The sequence below is a fragment of the Caretta caretta genome, chromosome 3 (genome assembly GCF_965140235.1).
Source record: "Caretta caretta isolate rCarCar2 chromosome 3, rCarCar1.hap1, whole genome shotgun sequence".
Classification (NCBI taxonomy): domain Eukaryota; kingdom Metazoa; phylum Chordata; order Testudines; family Cheloniidae; genus Caretta; species Caretta caretta.
The window spans coordinates 179,051,605-179,066,964 of NC_134208.1; the positions used below are offsets into that span (position 1 = coordinate 179,051,605).

The 15,360-nt window shown below is 41.5% G+C and overlaps 1 protein-coding gene across 3 annotated transcripts in view; it reads right to left on the minus strand.

Annotated features, from left to right (window-relative positions):
- The window catches only part of SPTBN1 (spectrin beta, non-erythrocytic 1), a 220,065-nt gene that overhangs the window by 63,323 nt on the left and 141,382 nt on the right, over positions 1-15,360 (minus strand). For all 3 annotated transcript variants that reach the window (XM_048842862.2, XM_048842861.2, XM_048842864.2), the window contains 10 exons: positions 11,861-11,952; positions 9,691-9,771; positions 8,671-8,786; positions 7,384-7,496; positions 6,572-6,759; positions 5,520-5,637; positions 3,584-3,742; positions 2,781-3,083; positions 1,539-1,692; positions 23-893 (listed from right to left, as the gene is read on the minus strand). In XM_048842862.2, the coding sequence (XP_048698819.1) occupies positions 23-893; positions 1,539-1,692; positions 2,781-3,083; positions 3,584-3,742; positions 5,520-5,637; positions 6,572-6,759; positions 7,384-7,496; positions 8,671-8,786; positions 9,691-9,771; positions 11,861-11,952 (2,195 nt within the window). The remainder of the gene's footprint in view (positions 1-22; positions 894-1,538; positions 1,693-2,780; positions 3,084-3,583; positions 3,743-5,519; positions 5,638-6,571; positions 6,760-7,383; positions 7,497-8,670; positions 8,787-9,690; positions 9,772-11,860; positions 11,953-15,360) is intronic.

The following is a 15,360-nucleotide window of genomic DNA, read 5'->3' on the forward strand; positions in this document are numbered from 1 at the left end:
CTCCTCACAATTCTATTCTCACCTGTGTTGGATCACTTCCAGGTCTTCAAGCTTCTCTGGAATCTCCATATTGTTGAGCCACTGCTCCTTTTCATCAATCCAAAGTTCACAAGCATCTGCTTCACTGAACATCTTATACAGAGCAAGGGTATCTTGTAGAGCTTGTTTACGGAGCCGTGTCAGTTCAGCGACCTCTTTGTATCTTTCCTCTATTCCAGACAACCTGCCTTGAACATCTGGAGATTCGGCGTGTTCCTGAGGCAGAGCTTTTGCTTGCTCATGCAGTGAGTCAATGGTTGGCCTATAGTTTGCAATCTCTTCAGCAACATCTTTGTGTTTCTTGACCAAGGACTGAGTAGAATACTCATCGTGGCCAACATCATTGCTGGAGACAATTTTGAGGATGTCCAACATCCATGCATCAATATCATCAGCATCAGCTTGGAACTGATGAAGAAGAGAGGCTTCCTCCAGGCGTTTCTTCCTAATGGCAGACAGCTGCTCCAGGTTAGCCCATTGCTCTCGCATATCCTTAATTCTCTCTCTAATTTTTTCAGACCCAAAGTGCTCCTCAGCAATCATATCTTCACCTTCTTTTATTGCCTGCTGGAAGTTGCCACTACGGCCACTCATTTCATCTTCAAACGCCTTATGCTTGCTCAAGAGACGGACAATGCTAGTTAGGTCCTTCCCATAGTCATCAGATGACAAGATCTGCTCCTTTTCTCTGATCCAGCCCTCTTCTTCTGCCATTTCCCAGAAGAATTTCCACAGACGCCTGGATTCTTCCAAGCGAGCTTGGCGTTCGGCTGCTAACTGGCATAGCTCTTGATAACAAAACTCCATATGAGCTACACGATCTCTGATAACTTGTGGATCACACGGTTTGTAACCTGATCAGACAGAAATGTATTAGAGTTCAATCTTACTTATTTTTACCTGTAAAACTAGAGCACCTAGGACTCTTAATGCTTGCAGAGTAGCCATCACAGAGTAGCTGAGTGCACTAAAAGGCTAGAGTACCAGTCAAACCTCACTCTAAGTTATTTGTGTGTAAGTCCTGAGTATTCTCAGTGAATTCAGATAAATTACTTTGGATTTACCCTACTGAACTCAAGAGCAAAATGGCAGTACAAAAACGGGGAAGTTTTACTCTAGTGTAACTTAGTGAAATTCCTCTTGATTTACATTACTGTGTACGAGATCAGAGTCAGATCCAATAACTTGAACTGTAACCATTAGAAAGAGGTGAAATGGGAAATTGTAAGGCAAAAGGAATGACTGGTAAAAAGTTACAAAATCTGCTAGCTACTAGTGTGAAATGCCATGCAAAATACAGTGCCATGATGAATTCTGAGAAGGTAACTGGCCAAATTTACCTCTGGCATAAGTAAATCCAACTTGAATAAATGGAGATGGGCCCACTTACGCTGGTGAATTTAGCCCAATGTGTATTATACGGCTAATGAAGCTCAATAAATATGTAACCAAAATTATTGTCTCTTCAAACCTAACACATAAGTAAAACTACAACTTACCTTCTCCATCTGTGGCAAATTTCTGAGCAGATGCATTGACTCCCCGCACTCTTTCAGCCTGAATGGCAATGTCTGCCTCCACCAGCGCATGCTTCTGTAACAGGTCCTCTACCCCTAACAAATGCTTGCCATAGTCTTGAGATAGCAGAAGCACCTGCTCAAAGAAAGCAAGTTAAAAGCCTGAGTTAGTCACTATTAAAACAATCTACTTCATGCATCTCCCAAAGCACAGAACTAGAGATTCTCACCGCAGTGCAACTGGCCACACGGTAAAAGTCTCCTTTACAGATATAAGACCCCAGGCATCAAGTAGCATTTTCATGACTGCGTTTTTATTTTTTTTTAATTCTTTTTTTAGCCAATAGAGCACTTTTATGCCACCTATAAGCATAGAATGAGCAATATTTACATATGATGGGCCAAGTTCTGCTCTCAGTACACTGGTTTAAATCTGGAGTGATACCAGTAATTTACATAGAGCCATTACAGATTTACACTGGTGACAATATATTTCGGCCAATATCTTCTCTATATTTTCAAAACTCTATTACGCAAAAAGGGCTTCGTTGTGCCACTGAAACAGTCTTGTGTTGGGGAGGGTGCAGAACTGTATTGCCTAGGGGAGCACTGGGAGACGTTCTGCCTCCCTTAGCTCCTGGGCACTGCACGCAGCTACTGCAGCCCTTATAGGGGTGCAGTGTCATTCCTCTGCACAGCCAGTCAGCTCTGCTGGCTGACAGGTAAGGAAGAATGGATGGAGCCATGGCCCTGCCCCTCTCCCCAGCTCAAAGACAGGTGGGAAACAGTTTGCATGTTCTCTTGAGCACAGCAGCTGCAAGTCTTCTTGGCCCTCATGAGAGCTGCACAGCTGAGGAAGAGAGGTCCTTATCTCCTTCCACCCACATGTGCATTGCATAAAGGGTCTGGCCCAGAATGAGTACTGCATTGAATGTAAATCTGCCTTCCCCAAACAGAGACAAGCAAAAATAAAATATTACTTTGTTTAGAAGGTGAGAGAAGTACTTGGGGGTTTTTTGTAGCTGTTTTCATTTTATATTTTAAAAAAAGTCCAGCATTGTGTATCAAGAAGTGAACTGATGTACGTGAATGGAGAGCTCCTGCTTTTGAACATTTGGTTCCTGACATTATGTTTAAAACAAACATAATTCAAACAAATAAAGGACACACATAATCTGTAACAGCAGCAGTTTCCTGCCATCATCTTATCTTGGTGACATTTACCTTCATTTCATCCATCCAGTCCATAATGTAAAGCATTTCCTGGAATATCTTTTGCAGACCAAGGTTCATCTCCAGTCTTTGTCTACGTGCCCTGAGTAGCTCCAGCAGGTACTCCCACAGGCGTATAACATTGTCTTTTCTTGCAGTGATGCGTTTGATATCATGGTAATTCTCAGTCTCAAGTTCCTTTGCAACAGCAACCACCGCCTGGACTCGTTCTTCATATGCAGCAATGTCTGTTTCAATGGCCTCGTGTTTTTTAGTGGCAGCCTCCACGGCTGGAAGGTCAAAACCAAAGTTATCCTGTAAATGCACAGAATTCATTTTAGTAATGCCTGTGCATCAAAAATGCTATTGCTCAAACAAAGCTGCGTAATGTTACTTTTGATTATTCAAAACAAATTTGCTAACAACGGTGGCTTCAAAATACTCTGAAAATACATCCATTGATAAAAACAGCAGATATACTACTGGGAAAATCATGAATTGGCCTTATGGCAAGGGGACCTCACAGGCATTTTCGGTCTCTTATGTCAATGAATCAAGTTCATCCCTGGTGTAATTCCACTGAATTCACTAGCCATTTACTTGGTCCTTCCATTTCATGGAAATAGTGAATATTGGGGAGACATTCCTGCATAGTTTTCTACTGAGTCTAGACTTGCCGAATTAGTTCAGAGGGAGTCTAACACACACAGCACAAACTAGCATGAAGTAGGGAACACGCATTGCGCGCAGAAACTGTATCCCATAATTACTCACGGTGATAAGTTTAGTCATACAAATAGTTCTGAAAGCACCACCTGAGAAACCAGACGTTGATTTTCACTCAGCCAAGTTTCTCTCATAGCTGCCTTGCGATCAAATCTCCGTGCAAGTTGTTCCAGTTTCTCTTGTCTTATGAGCTCATTTCGCAGTGCCAGTTCTCTTTCATGTTCAGCTTTTTCCAGTCTTTCCCAGGCCTGAAGAGATGAAAAAAATGAATCATCATATTCTTTAGATTCACTTTTTTAAAGAACTTTGAGAAATCACATCAACTTTGCATGAAATCAATACTGTGGACTAAAATTAATTCCCGATGTAAATTCACTGTGGCCAAAGCAGTTACATAAGGGACGAATTTGGCCCATGTTGTTTAGTGAAAGAGCACAGGACTGTCAGGCTTTATACCCACCTCTGCCAATGCGTGGCCAAGACAGAACTACTTACACTTTCAGTTCCTCAATTTACCTGCCTATGAACTGGGTATCAAATGTGCCTACCTCACAGGAATGTTGTGAGGATCTTTCTTTATTTGTTTTAAATCTGTTTTCTTTAAACAAAACAATTGGTTTGAATTTGTACATCCAAGTGCGTTTAATCTTTCCTCAAAGGAGCTAAAATCTTTCCCTTTTAGGGAGAGAAAATATGATTCACCTGTTCTCTCTCCTAAATCATTCTGCACATAGATCTTTAAGGTCTGACTTTTAGAAAAAGAGCAGAACACTGGGTTCTATTTCTTTTGTTGCATGAGACATTTTTTAAAAAGTAAAAAGCTGTTCACGTACATTAAGCTATTGCCATAAAAATTACATATTAAAATCAAGCTAATCAGCATTACAGATCCTTCTCATCAAAAACAAAAATATCCCCAGTTAATCAGACACTATCCTAGATTCGTCTAAATCCTAACAGATGTGACTTTGCCTGAAACCAAGTATTTTAGGCATTCACAGGCACAGGAGCAGGAGCATAACATAAACAGGGGAGTTGGGCAGTTTATTGCTCTCCCGGATGCAGAGTGAAGCACAGGCACCAGTAACAGCTGCTCTCGGAATTCCAAGCATGATAAAAAGCAAATTAGGAAGGCTCACAGTTTGAAGCCATTTGTTATCCCCAAGAGATCTTGTCAGACCTGTTGCTGTTCAGTCAGCTGTAGCTGAGTAACAGCTAGTTGTATAAACTCTGACTGGGAACCAACAAGACTGTTCCCAGTGGCTTCACACAAACCTTCTCCTTCCCTAACTCTCTCGCATAGTGGACATTAGGACAGAGACACTTATGGGGCAAATCCTGCCCCCTGTTCTGTGGCCAAGGAAGACCCTTGATTCACTGTGGAACTCTGTTCTGCTTTAGCTGCCAGGGGGCTTTGATGGCAGGTAGAGCGCATTGGAAAATGGGGTATGGGGGGAAGGGAGATCACTAAATGTTGTTTCTCTTTTCTGTCAGAGGGCCTGCCTACACAGCAACTGGGAGGGTGCTAGCCACCCAAGTACAATCCCACCTAACCCCCTGTACGCAGGTGGCTAGCCCCAACTGCCAGGGCCATACTACTATTTTTAGCATGCTAGCTTGAGCCAAGCTACTGCGTGTCTGTCTACCCGCACTGGGAAGCACAATCACAGCTGCTCCGTAGATATACCCAGTGAGTTCTATGGGGCGGGACTAATGAGAAGCAGGGCAAGGCCAGTGGATCTACAGCTACACAACACCAGTCACCATTTCCCCCAGCAGAGGGAGCATATGCAAGTGCTGCAGATGCTGCTGCAGCCTTGAGGCTACATTAGTGGTTATCCAGTGTGGCCTGCAGGAAAAGTCATTCTACCCCCTCAATCCTTTAGGATCCCCTGCGTCAATCCAGGGGTCGTGGGGTTGGTGCGGGGGACAGTTTTCTCCCTAGCGAGCTGGAAGTGAGATTAAAAGAAAAGAAACATTTGACATGCACATAAGGAGCTGAGAAAACAGAGTTTATGTTTTCACCTTGTTAATGTCCGAGATGAGTTTGCCCTCCCGTGGCATGTATACTTTCTGGTTGTTAGCCCTCATTTTGCTTTGGATGGTGAAAAGCAGTACTTCTAAGTTTCCTTTTTCTGTAAATCTAGACACAAATTCCCAAAAGAAAACAGAGTTAAAATGAATATTTCATCACTTCTAATGAACTAAAGAGTGCTTTCTTGAAGGACTGACGTTGTTCATAGCTCAGTAATACAATTATTATTAGTCTTTTTTTTCTGTTTCATTGCATGTGAAAGCAGGAAGGACAGGAGTAGTGCCCACGAGAACCAACTGGTTCAAATGTCACAATGATTGCACAAAGTCAGCTGATTTGTTTTTATATATTGAAATCCCTCGGGGAGGGGGGAGGCAGATTTTTTATTTCATGAACTGACCTAGTTAATCTACTGACACAGAATTTAAGGCTAGATTCAAAGTTCATTGAAGTCAATGAGACTCTTTCTTTTGAATCAGGCCTTTAGAGCACTTCCTAGAAAATACACTCGTTTTATAGGCACTATGAAACCAACCGCAATTGTAATGCATCTGGACGGTGATTATTATTAATGAAAACTGCATTAATTGATTATACATATTTACAGGGTCATAACATTACATGGCAGCTTACAGAACTAAAGAGACTTAGTTTCTTGTTACATCAGTTTTTAGCATTCAAAGTTATGTTTTGTAAGACACTTGCTCTTGATCTGGGATAAACAATGAAATACTATTATTAGCTGTGTACATGTATTATACAGTGCTGACATGCATAAATGGTGGCATTATTGTCTGATAATGATACTCTATTGCTCCTTGCAGTACTTTACTATGAGTAGTCATGAGTGGCTGCTGCGAGGCAGTATCTGCTGGTATCTAAGATCTTGCAAATGGCACAGTGTTTTCTTGTTCTACTGTGTGTGTGGGTGAGTGAAAGAGTGAAAGATCAGGACTAAGTAGAAATAAGATACCAGAGGTTTTTAAGCTATTTTCTTAAGATGAGATTAATAAAAAAACAAAAGCAGAGTGATTGAGTTTACTTAGGTGGTTTCTCCACTGTGCGGTAAGTGTTGAATGCCTGTAGCTGCTGTTGCACACCAACCAGTGAGTTGGCAAATTTGCGATTGTTCAGGATGATAATCGTTTGTTCAATCCACTCAAGAAGGTCAGAAGCCAGCGATTCATATTTTTCAATCATTTTCTCTGTTTCAATAGCATTGTCAAGCACCTGTAACAAGCAGCACAAAATAACTGAGGAACAAGGCCAGACCAGTTCAAACGCATTTCAATCCTACATCTACGTAAGAGAGACCGTGCAGGGGAACTTAGCTTACAAATCAATGGCTAATTCCTGAGTACAACAGGGGATAGGATAACTGAGGAGTGGGGACCCTGCACTGCTCTGCAGTGAATTCCCATGATCCCAGGCAAACTGAGGGGCAGGATGTGGTGATTGATCGACTGAGAAAGAATTCCCGTTCAGTCTGTCTCAAGGGCAAGGATGGTGGCTGCTGTGCAAAGTGGGAGAGAAAGCATGTGTGCTTTTTTAAACAAGGGACTCCTCAAGGCTGCAAAGAAGGGGAGAGAGAAACTCTTGGGGGTGGGAAGCAGTTATTGGGCAGGAGAAAGCCACGTCTATGTAAAGTTAACAAGCAAAATAAAATATCAGCTAAATGGTTTTTGTTAAGATATGGATGGAAATATCAGGAAAGATTAAGCACTTCCTATATTTTATAGGAATATATAGTGTTCACATCCATAATTAAAAGCTAACATATACAATGGGCTGAAGCGCTCACTAGAAACGAATAGTTAGTTTGCTGCATCACAAATAAAATCTTAGCTTGCAAACCTTTCCAATACGTTTTCCTTCAACAGCTAAAGCTTTCATCTTAGAAAAGTAGTGGTAATATGTCACCACATAGGTGATAATTGACTTTTCATCAGGATGGTCAACACTGATATCTGAAAACCAAATAAGAGTTACTTTAGTATACTGTGGGATATGTGGTTTGAAACAATGCGTACAGTGCTGACAATCCACTATGTAAGACTAAGAGATGTGGGTTCAGTGGCCTTTCAGCTTCCCAGATTTTATCTGAAGTCTAGCCTTACGTGCCTAAACTAAAATACGTTCAGTGGTTCTGAGTTAGTGTCATATTCTTTGGTAGTGGCAGCTACAGAACTCCATGACTACTAGGTGCTATATTTTGTGTTAGGCTTAGAGAATGCAAACTGTCATTGAAGTAAAGGACGGGGAGTCATGACCTTTTGGTTCTATTCCAATTTCTGCTGTCTGAGGCTGATATTTACCTATCTTCACAGGGATGTTGTGAGGCACAATTTTTGTCAAACACTTAGAAGACTGATGTTATGATAGTATTAAGAGTATTACAGAGAGGAAATTCCAACCACCAGCACCAAGGAGTTATAGACTGTCACCCACAGTCATATTTAGAATTCACAAAGGCAAGCAAACCCAGCTGGATATTTGTTCAGGAGAATCCTTAACGAGTGCAGATGGAAAGTAAATTATTTCCAATCCTTGCAGAAATGTTGATGTATTGGAAAGTCAGTGAGAAGAAACTTTCCCAGTGACGACATGATCTTTACCTGTCCTGTGACAATAAAGCTCCCTATTCTAATATTACTTTGACTTGAAACTACATGCCGCACATGAACACTAATATTCATTTGTTGGCTGAAAAAATGCTGCTGACAATTCTATGAAGAATGTGTCATCTATATTTTAGCTTAAAGAAAAAGTTTTAATGTACAGATGATAGAGATGCCTCTTAACTGGGATGTTCTTATGTTTTATATACAAGGCCAGTATGGTGGTCTAGTTACAGCAAAACACTGCCACATGAGAGTCCTCGGATCCTTGACTGGGACTGAAGGGAACTGGGATTGAAGGTCCCTTGCAGAAGGGAACATCTCGAGCATCTCTCTGATGTCCTACCTACTCCTCCTCAGGAAAATGCAGGGAGTGGTACTGATAGGAAAGAGAGCTGCATCCAGTTGCCTTCCGCACAAAAATCTGCCACAAAACATCACCTTGGGGCATGGAGGGTTGTAAAAAAGGAATGATATTCCTCCACATACAGCCAGTCAATGCTGTAAGGGTAGGAACTCTTACCCTCTGGGTCCAGAAGCTTAGTGAGACCAAGGTGTTGCTCTGCCAGGTTAAAAGCATTCTGCAGATTGTAGTGTGCATTTGATTTCTTCAGCTTGTCAAAATCAATCAGATCAGGCCTAAAAAATAAGAAAAATCCTTGATTTCCCCAACACACAAGCATGTTGCTTTAAAATGAATGAATAAAAATAAATCCGAGACACCCAAAATAGCAGTGGTGACCTATGGAGCTAAGTTCACCAGGGATGAATTTGGACCAGATTCTGACACCTTTACTTGTATTATCCAGTACTTTACTTCTCAAGTAGTCGTACCCCTTTCAGTGGGACACTGAAGGAGTAAGGTACTGCACAGCATGTGCCAGGGTGGCACAATCTGGCCAATGACAAAAATGGGGATAATTTACCAGGAATGAATGTGACCTAAATGAATAAGAAAAAACAAATAATCTACTGCCAGAGTTGTGCAGCCTTTACTCACATTTGTGAGCACTTTCTTGTGCAAGTAGTCACCAATGTGAGTACAAGTGGTATAGTTTAGCTCCTAATGAACATTTAACCTAGGGCCAAATTCTGCCACCTTACTAACACGGAGTATCACCATACTTCACAAGTAGTCCCATTGAATTCAATGGTGCTAGTCAGGGTAAGTAAGGGTAGCACATGTGGAAAAGAGTAGCTGTCTATTTAGGTACCGAATTGACATTGCGAGGAAAGTAGTCAATCACAAAGTGATACAATCACATATGTATGATTTATTCTCCTGAATACAAATGTGGCCATTTTGATGTGCAATGCCAGACACTAACTACCACTTGGGTGAACTGGCAATGATGTGAAGAGCTACAACAGTCTGATTATTTTGCTGCATCTTTTGCTCATGGGACTCTGCAATGTTCTTGCAACCTATCTTCAACTCCCACAGATTTAAAAATCAAACAGCGAACTACTATACTACAAAATTGTGAGTACACAGCAACACTTTCATCTTTCTAAATCTATAGCGAATATTCCAAGGACATACCTGTGTTTATGGATTAGTGCGTTGAAAGCCATCCCATCCCTCCAGCTAGTGGTAAAGTTGTGAATGTTGACGTTGGGGTAACTGACACAACAAAAACCAGAAAGAGCATAATCAATATAGCATTCCTGCTCTGGCTTTGCATGTTACGTCAGTGGAAGCTGGTGGTAGGAGTGACAATTATAACATAAGGGAGGGATGTTATCAACCAGCTACTAAAGTTTCACAATCATAATGACTGTTTTCTATTCATGTCAATAGCAAGAGGCAAGAACATCTCAGTTTTCCTTGTAACACTTAAAGAAAGGATATACATTCTATGCGTGTGATAATAACCAACTTTTTTAAAAAAGCTAGAAAAGTAATTTTACTCTGTGGTGCCCAGTCTGCAGTCCGTATTGTTCCGATGTCTTCAAGTCTGAAGTCACTTCTTGACTCAACAGCTGAAAATTATTATTTTCAGGTACTTGAAATATTAAATATTGGAGAGGGATAGGAACTGCTGGAGAAGCAGAACGGAAAGTTTCAGAGGAATGACCTTTCCCCACAAATGCTTTTAACCGAGAGTTCAAGATTTTGAGTGTGATGGTCAAATTTGTGCCTAATGGATTGAGCAGATTCAAGATTAATTTGATCAGTGGTTCAGGGACTTTCAAAGTTTCCGAAAAATGTTCAGGTTGTTTGCAAACCCCAGTTCAGGTGAACTCTCTGAAAGAGAGGCCTAAGTTTCGCTAGAATTACTTAACTGCGCTCAATTTGCTATACGTCCATTCAAGTTTCATGAAGGAAAGAAACAGTGGATTTCTATAAATAATGGATAGCCAGTTAATAGCAAGAAGGCTACTATTTGTGAAAGGCATTTTGGAAGCACTTCTGCTTATGTAAGCCCTCTTTCTAAATGTGAAAGAAATCAAAACTTTAATTGCCTAACAAATTCAAACCTGCACTAAATAATGTGTGTGGCTACCTCAAAGGCAGCAGGACACCAAGGAGTCTGTTTCAGAGAAGCAGCAACAGTCTTCCCATTGATATTCTTTTTCCTTGCAGCCCTCAAAAGATATTCTGTGGACCAAATCCACCGAAATCAAGCGTAAAGAACAAGATTTAATCAAGACAAGCTACAGTCCTTTGACGTTTAAAACTCTTTTCATTATCTAGGGTGAATTCCATTGCATAATACTGAATTCCTATAAAAAGCGACACACTATTTCTGCAGGTTAGGACTTTCAGAAGACTAGAATTGTAGTCCTCAGAATTATACCACTCCTGAGACTACAATGAACATCTTTGTTTCATTAAGTCCTTTTGCCCAGCCTACGCCATCCACAAAAACAACGCCCAACTTCTCCGTCCCAAAATGCAACCCCACAACCAGAAAGAGAAAAAATTATATTATTTTGATGTTAGAGTCTTCTGAGATTCTGCCTTGAAAGGAGAGCAGGATTCAGATAAATACTTTTGTGTTCCAATGATATTCTAGGAAAAGATATGGAACATCCTAGTCAACAAACACACAAACTCAAAAGGACTGCATCAATTTTCAGCTATCTATGTTTTGGCCTGCTCCCACTGAAGTCAAAGGGAAATTGACACGGACTTTCATGGAAACAGCTCTCGGTTCCTAGTATATTTTCTAAAACAAAATGTGAAGGACCAGCAGCCCAGGATTATATACCACAGAGTCTTGTCAATCTCACAATAATAATCTAATGATCCACAAGCAGAACACCATTGTTTAGAATGACCCAAAATTCCACTGAAAACACAGAGAAGACTTGGGGCAAAGCTTCTGAAACAGTTAAAATGCTAGTTATTGTATATATCTATGACCTCACAAAAAAATTAAGGGAAAAAATCTGGTAGTAAACATGCCTCAGTGTCATCACAATCTCATAACAGGAATGGAAAGGGGGTGTTGAGCTAGTAGTCTTTCCTGAATTCTCAGATTCTGATATTTAGCACGTAGAACACATGAAAGAAACATAAGTAAGCCAGATTTCACTGACTAGTAAATATCAGCTTTTAAGATTAATTTTACGATTTCTGTTGATTGGCTTATCTTAGTTCAATCCACTTAAGGGAAGATACGTGTTTATACATTTAAAACAATTTCATTGAAACCTCGGAATGCTGTAAGAAGAATATTTCAGATAACCTTTTTATCTACACTCACCCAGCTGTCTTCATCTGGCACCACAGGAGCAAAGCATCCTTAGCAGATTTCTTCTCTTTGTTGTCTTCCGTTTCGACACTGATATCTTGGATCTAAGATTCACAAATCAGTTTTAATGAAATCAATTTACCATTTCTGAGCTAATTCTGCACATTTCCAAAGAAATAAAATAAATTAATACCAGAGCAAAAGCAACACAGAAAACCAAGGAACAGCAAAGCAAAAGAGCAGCAGCGCAGAAGTCATTTACGTTCACTCACTTAGAAGAAAAATAAGATGAACAGTTTCTTTTGCCTTTAACTTACCAGAAGATATTTTTAAAAGTCCACGGACAAACAATTTAAAATTCACCAGAAACGTCCAATTCAAATTGTCAGAACAAAACCTGTTTTATACAAAGCTATAGCCTAATCTTGCCAGGTTTTCTGTGCTTCCTGCAAAGTTCTGAGTACTCTCAACTCATTTCAGTGGAAGTTGAGGATGCTCAGCATCTTGTGAGACGGAAACCTGAGGGACAGATCCCAGTTCCTTCGAAGGCAACATGGTTTTGTCACTGAGTTCAGTGGAACCAGTGGCTTTAGAAGCAACACAGTCTAGTATGTTGAAGTCTACTATTTTATTCACTTTAAAATAAAGATGGTAACCTATGGGCATGTTGACCATTTTATCCTCAAAGACAAAGTAAACTGAAAAGATTTTACTTCAAAAATGTCAGACTTTCTGGATATATTGCACTGCTATATTTTACACTGACTTTGTATCAGGATAGCTGTAGAACACAGAAATTTTACAATAAATCTTTTCCTTACATATAAGGAACGAAAGGGAATAGCACTGTGACTGCCATAAAAGTTAACTGTAAGTTAGCTTTCAGAGGAACAGCCGTGTTAGTCTGTATTCGCAAAAAGAAAAGGAGTACTTGTGGCACCTTAGAGACTAACCAATTTATTTGAGCATGAGCTTTCGTGAGCCACAGCTCACTTCATCAGATGTGTACCGTGGAAACTGCAGCAGACTTTATATACACACAGAGAATATGAAACAATACCTCCTCCCACCCCACTGTCCTGCTGGTAATAGCTTATCTAAAGTGATCAACAGGTGGGCCATTTCCAGCAGAAATCCAGGTTTTCTCACCCTCCACCCCCCCACACAAATTCACTCTCCTGCTGGTGCTAGCCCATCCAAAGTGACAACTCTTTACATAATCAAGTCGGGCTATTTCCTGCATAGATCCAGGTTTTCTCACTTCCCCCCCACCCCCATACACACACAAACTCACTCTCCTGCTGGTAATAGCTCATCTAAACTGACCACTCTCCAAGTTTAAATCCAAGTTAAACCAGAATATCTGGGGGGAGGGGGGGGTTAGGAAAAAACAAGAGGAAACAGGCTACCTTGCATAATGACTTAGCCACTCCCAGTCTCTATTTAAGCCTAAATTAATAGTATCCAATTTGCAAATGAATTCCAATTCAGCAGTTTCTCGCTAGAGTCTGGATTTGAAGTTTTTTTGTTTTAAGATAGCGACCTTCATGTCTGTGATTGCGTGACCAGAGAGATTGAAGTGTTCTCCGACTGGTTTATGAATGTTAGAATTCTTGACATCTGATTTGTGTCCATTTATTCTTTTACGTAGAGACTGTCCAGTTTGACCAATGTACATGGCAGAGGGGCATTGCTGGCACATGATGGCATATATCACATTGGTGGATGTGCAGGTGAACGAGCCTCTGATAGTGTGGCTGATGTTATTAGGCCCTGTGATGGTGTCCCCTGAATAGATATGTGGGCACAATTGGCAACGGGCTTTGTTGCAAGGATAAGTTCCTGGGTTAGTGGTTCTGTTGTGTGGTATGTGGTTGTTGGTGAGTATTTGCTTCAGGTTGCGGGGCTGTCTGTAGGCAAGGACTGGCCTGTCTCCCAAGACTTGTGAGAGTGTTGGGTCATCCTTTAGGATAGGTTGTAGATCCTTAATAATGCGTTGGAGGGGTTTTAGTTGGGGGCTGAAGGTGACCGCTAGTGGCGTTCTGTTATTGTCTTTGTTAGGCCTGTCCTGTAGTAGGTAACTTCTGGGAACTCTTCTGGCTCTATCAATCTGTTTCTTTACTTCTGCAGGTGGGTATTGTAGTTGTAAGAAAGCTTGACAGAGATCTTGTAGGTGTTTGTCTCTGTCTGAGGGGTTGGAGCAAATGCGGTTGTATCGCAGAGCTTGGCTGTAGACGATGGATCGTGTGGTGTGGTCAGGGTGAAAGCTGGAGGCATGTAGGTAGGAATAGCGGTCAGTAGGTTTCCGGTATAGGGTGGTGTTTATGTGGCCATTGTTTATTAGCACTGTAGTATCCAGGAAGTGGATCTCTTGTGTGGACTGGACCAGGCTGAGGTTGATGGTGGGATGGAAATTGTTGAAATCATGGTGGAATTCCTCAAGGGCTTCTTTTCCATGGGTCCAGATGATGAAGATGTCATCAATATAGCGCAAGTAGAGTAGGGGCTTTAGGGGACGAGAGCTGAGGAAGCGTTGTTCTAAATCAGCCATAAAAATGTTGGCATACTGTGGGGCCATGCGGGTACCCATAGCAGTGCCGCTGATCTGAAGGTATACATTGTCCCCAAATGTGAAATAGTTATGGGTAAGGACAAAGTCACAAAGTTCAGCCACCAGGTTAGCCGTGACATTATCGGGGATAGTGTTCCTGACGGCCTGTAGTCCATCTTTGTGTGGAATGTTGGTGTAGAGGGCTTCTACATCCATAGTAGCCAGGATGGTGTTATCAGGAAGATCACCGATGGATTGAAGTTTCCTCAGGAAGTCAGTGGTGTCTCGAAGGTAGCTGGGAGTGCTGGTAGCGTAGGGCCTGAGGAGGGAGTCTACATAGCCAGACAATCCTGCTGTCAGGGTGCCAATGCCTGAGATGATGGGGCGCCCAGGATTTCCAGGTTTATGGATCTTGGGTAGTAGATAGAATATCCCAAGTCGGGGTTCCAGGGGTGTGTCTGTGCGGATTTGATCTTGTGCTTTTTCAGGAAGTTTCTTGAGCAAATGCTGTAGTTGCTTTTGGTAACTCTCAGTGGGATCATAGGGTAATGGCTTGTAGAAACTCGTGTTGGAGAGCTGCCGAGCAGCCTCTTGTTCATATTCCGACCTATTCATGATGACAACAGCACCTCCTTTGTCAGCCTTTTTGATTATGATGTCAGAGTTGTTTCTGAGGCTGTGGATGGCATTGCGTTCCGCATGGCTGAGGTTATGGGGCAAGTGATGCTGCTTTTCCACAATTTCAGCCCGTGCACGTCGGCGGAAGCACTCTATGTAGAAGTCCAATCTGCTGTTTCGACCTTCAGGAGGAGTCCATCTAGAATCCCTCTTTCTGTAGTGTTGGCAGGGAGACCTCTGTGGATTAGTATGTTGTTCAGAGGTATTTTGGAAATATTCCTTGAGACGGAGACGTCGAAAATAGGATTCTAGGTCACCACAGAACTGTATCATGTTCGTGGGG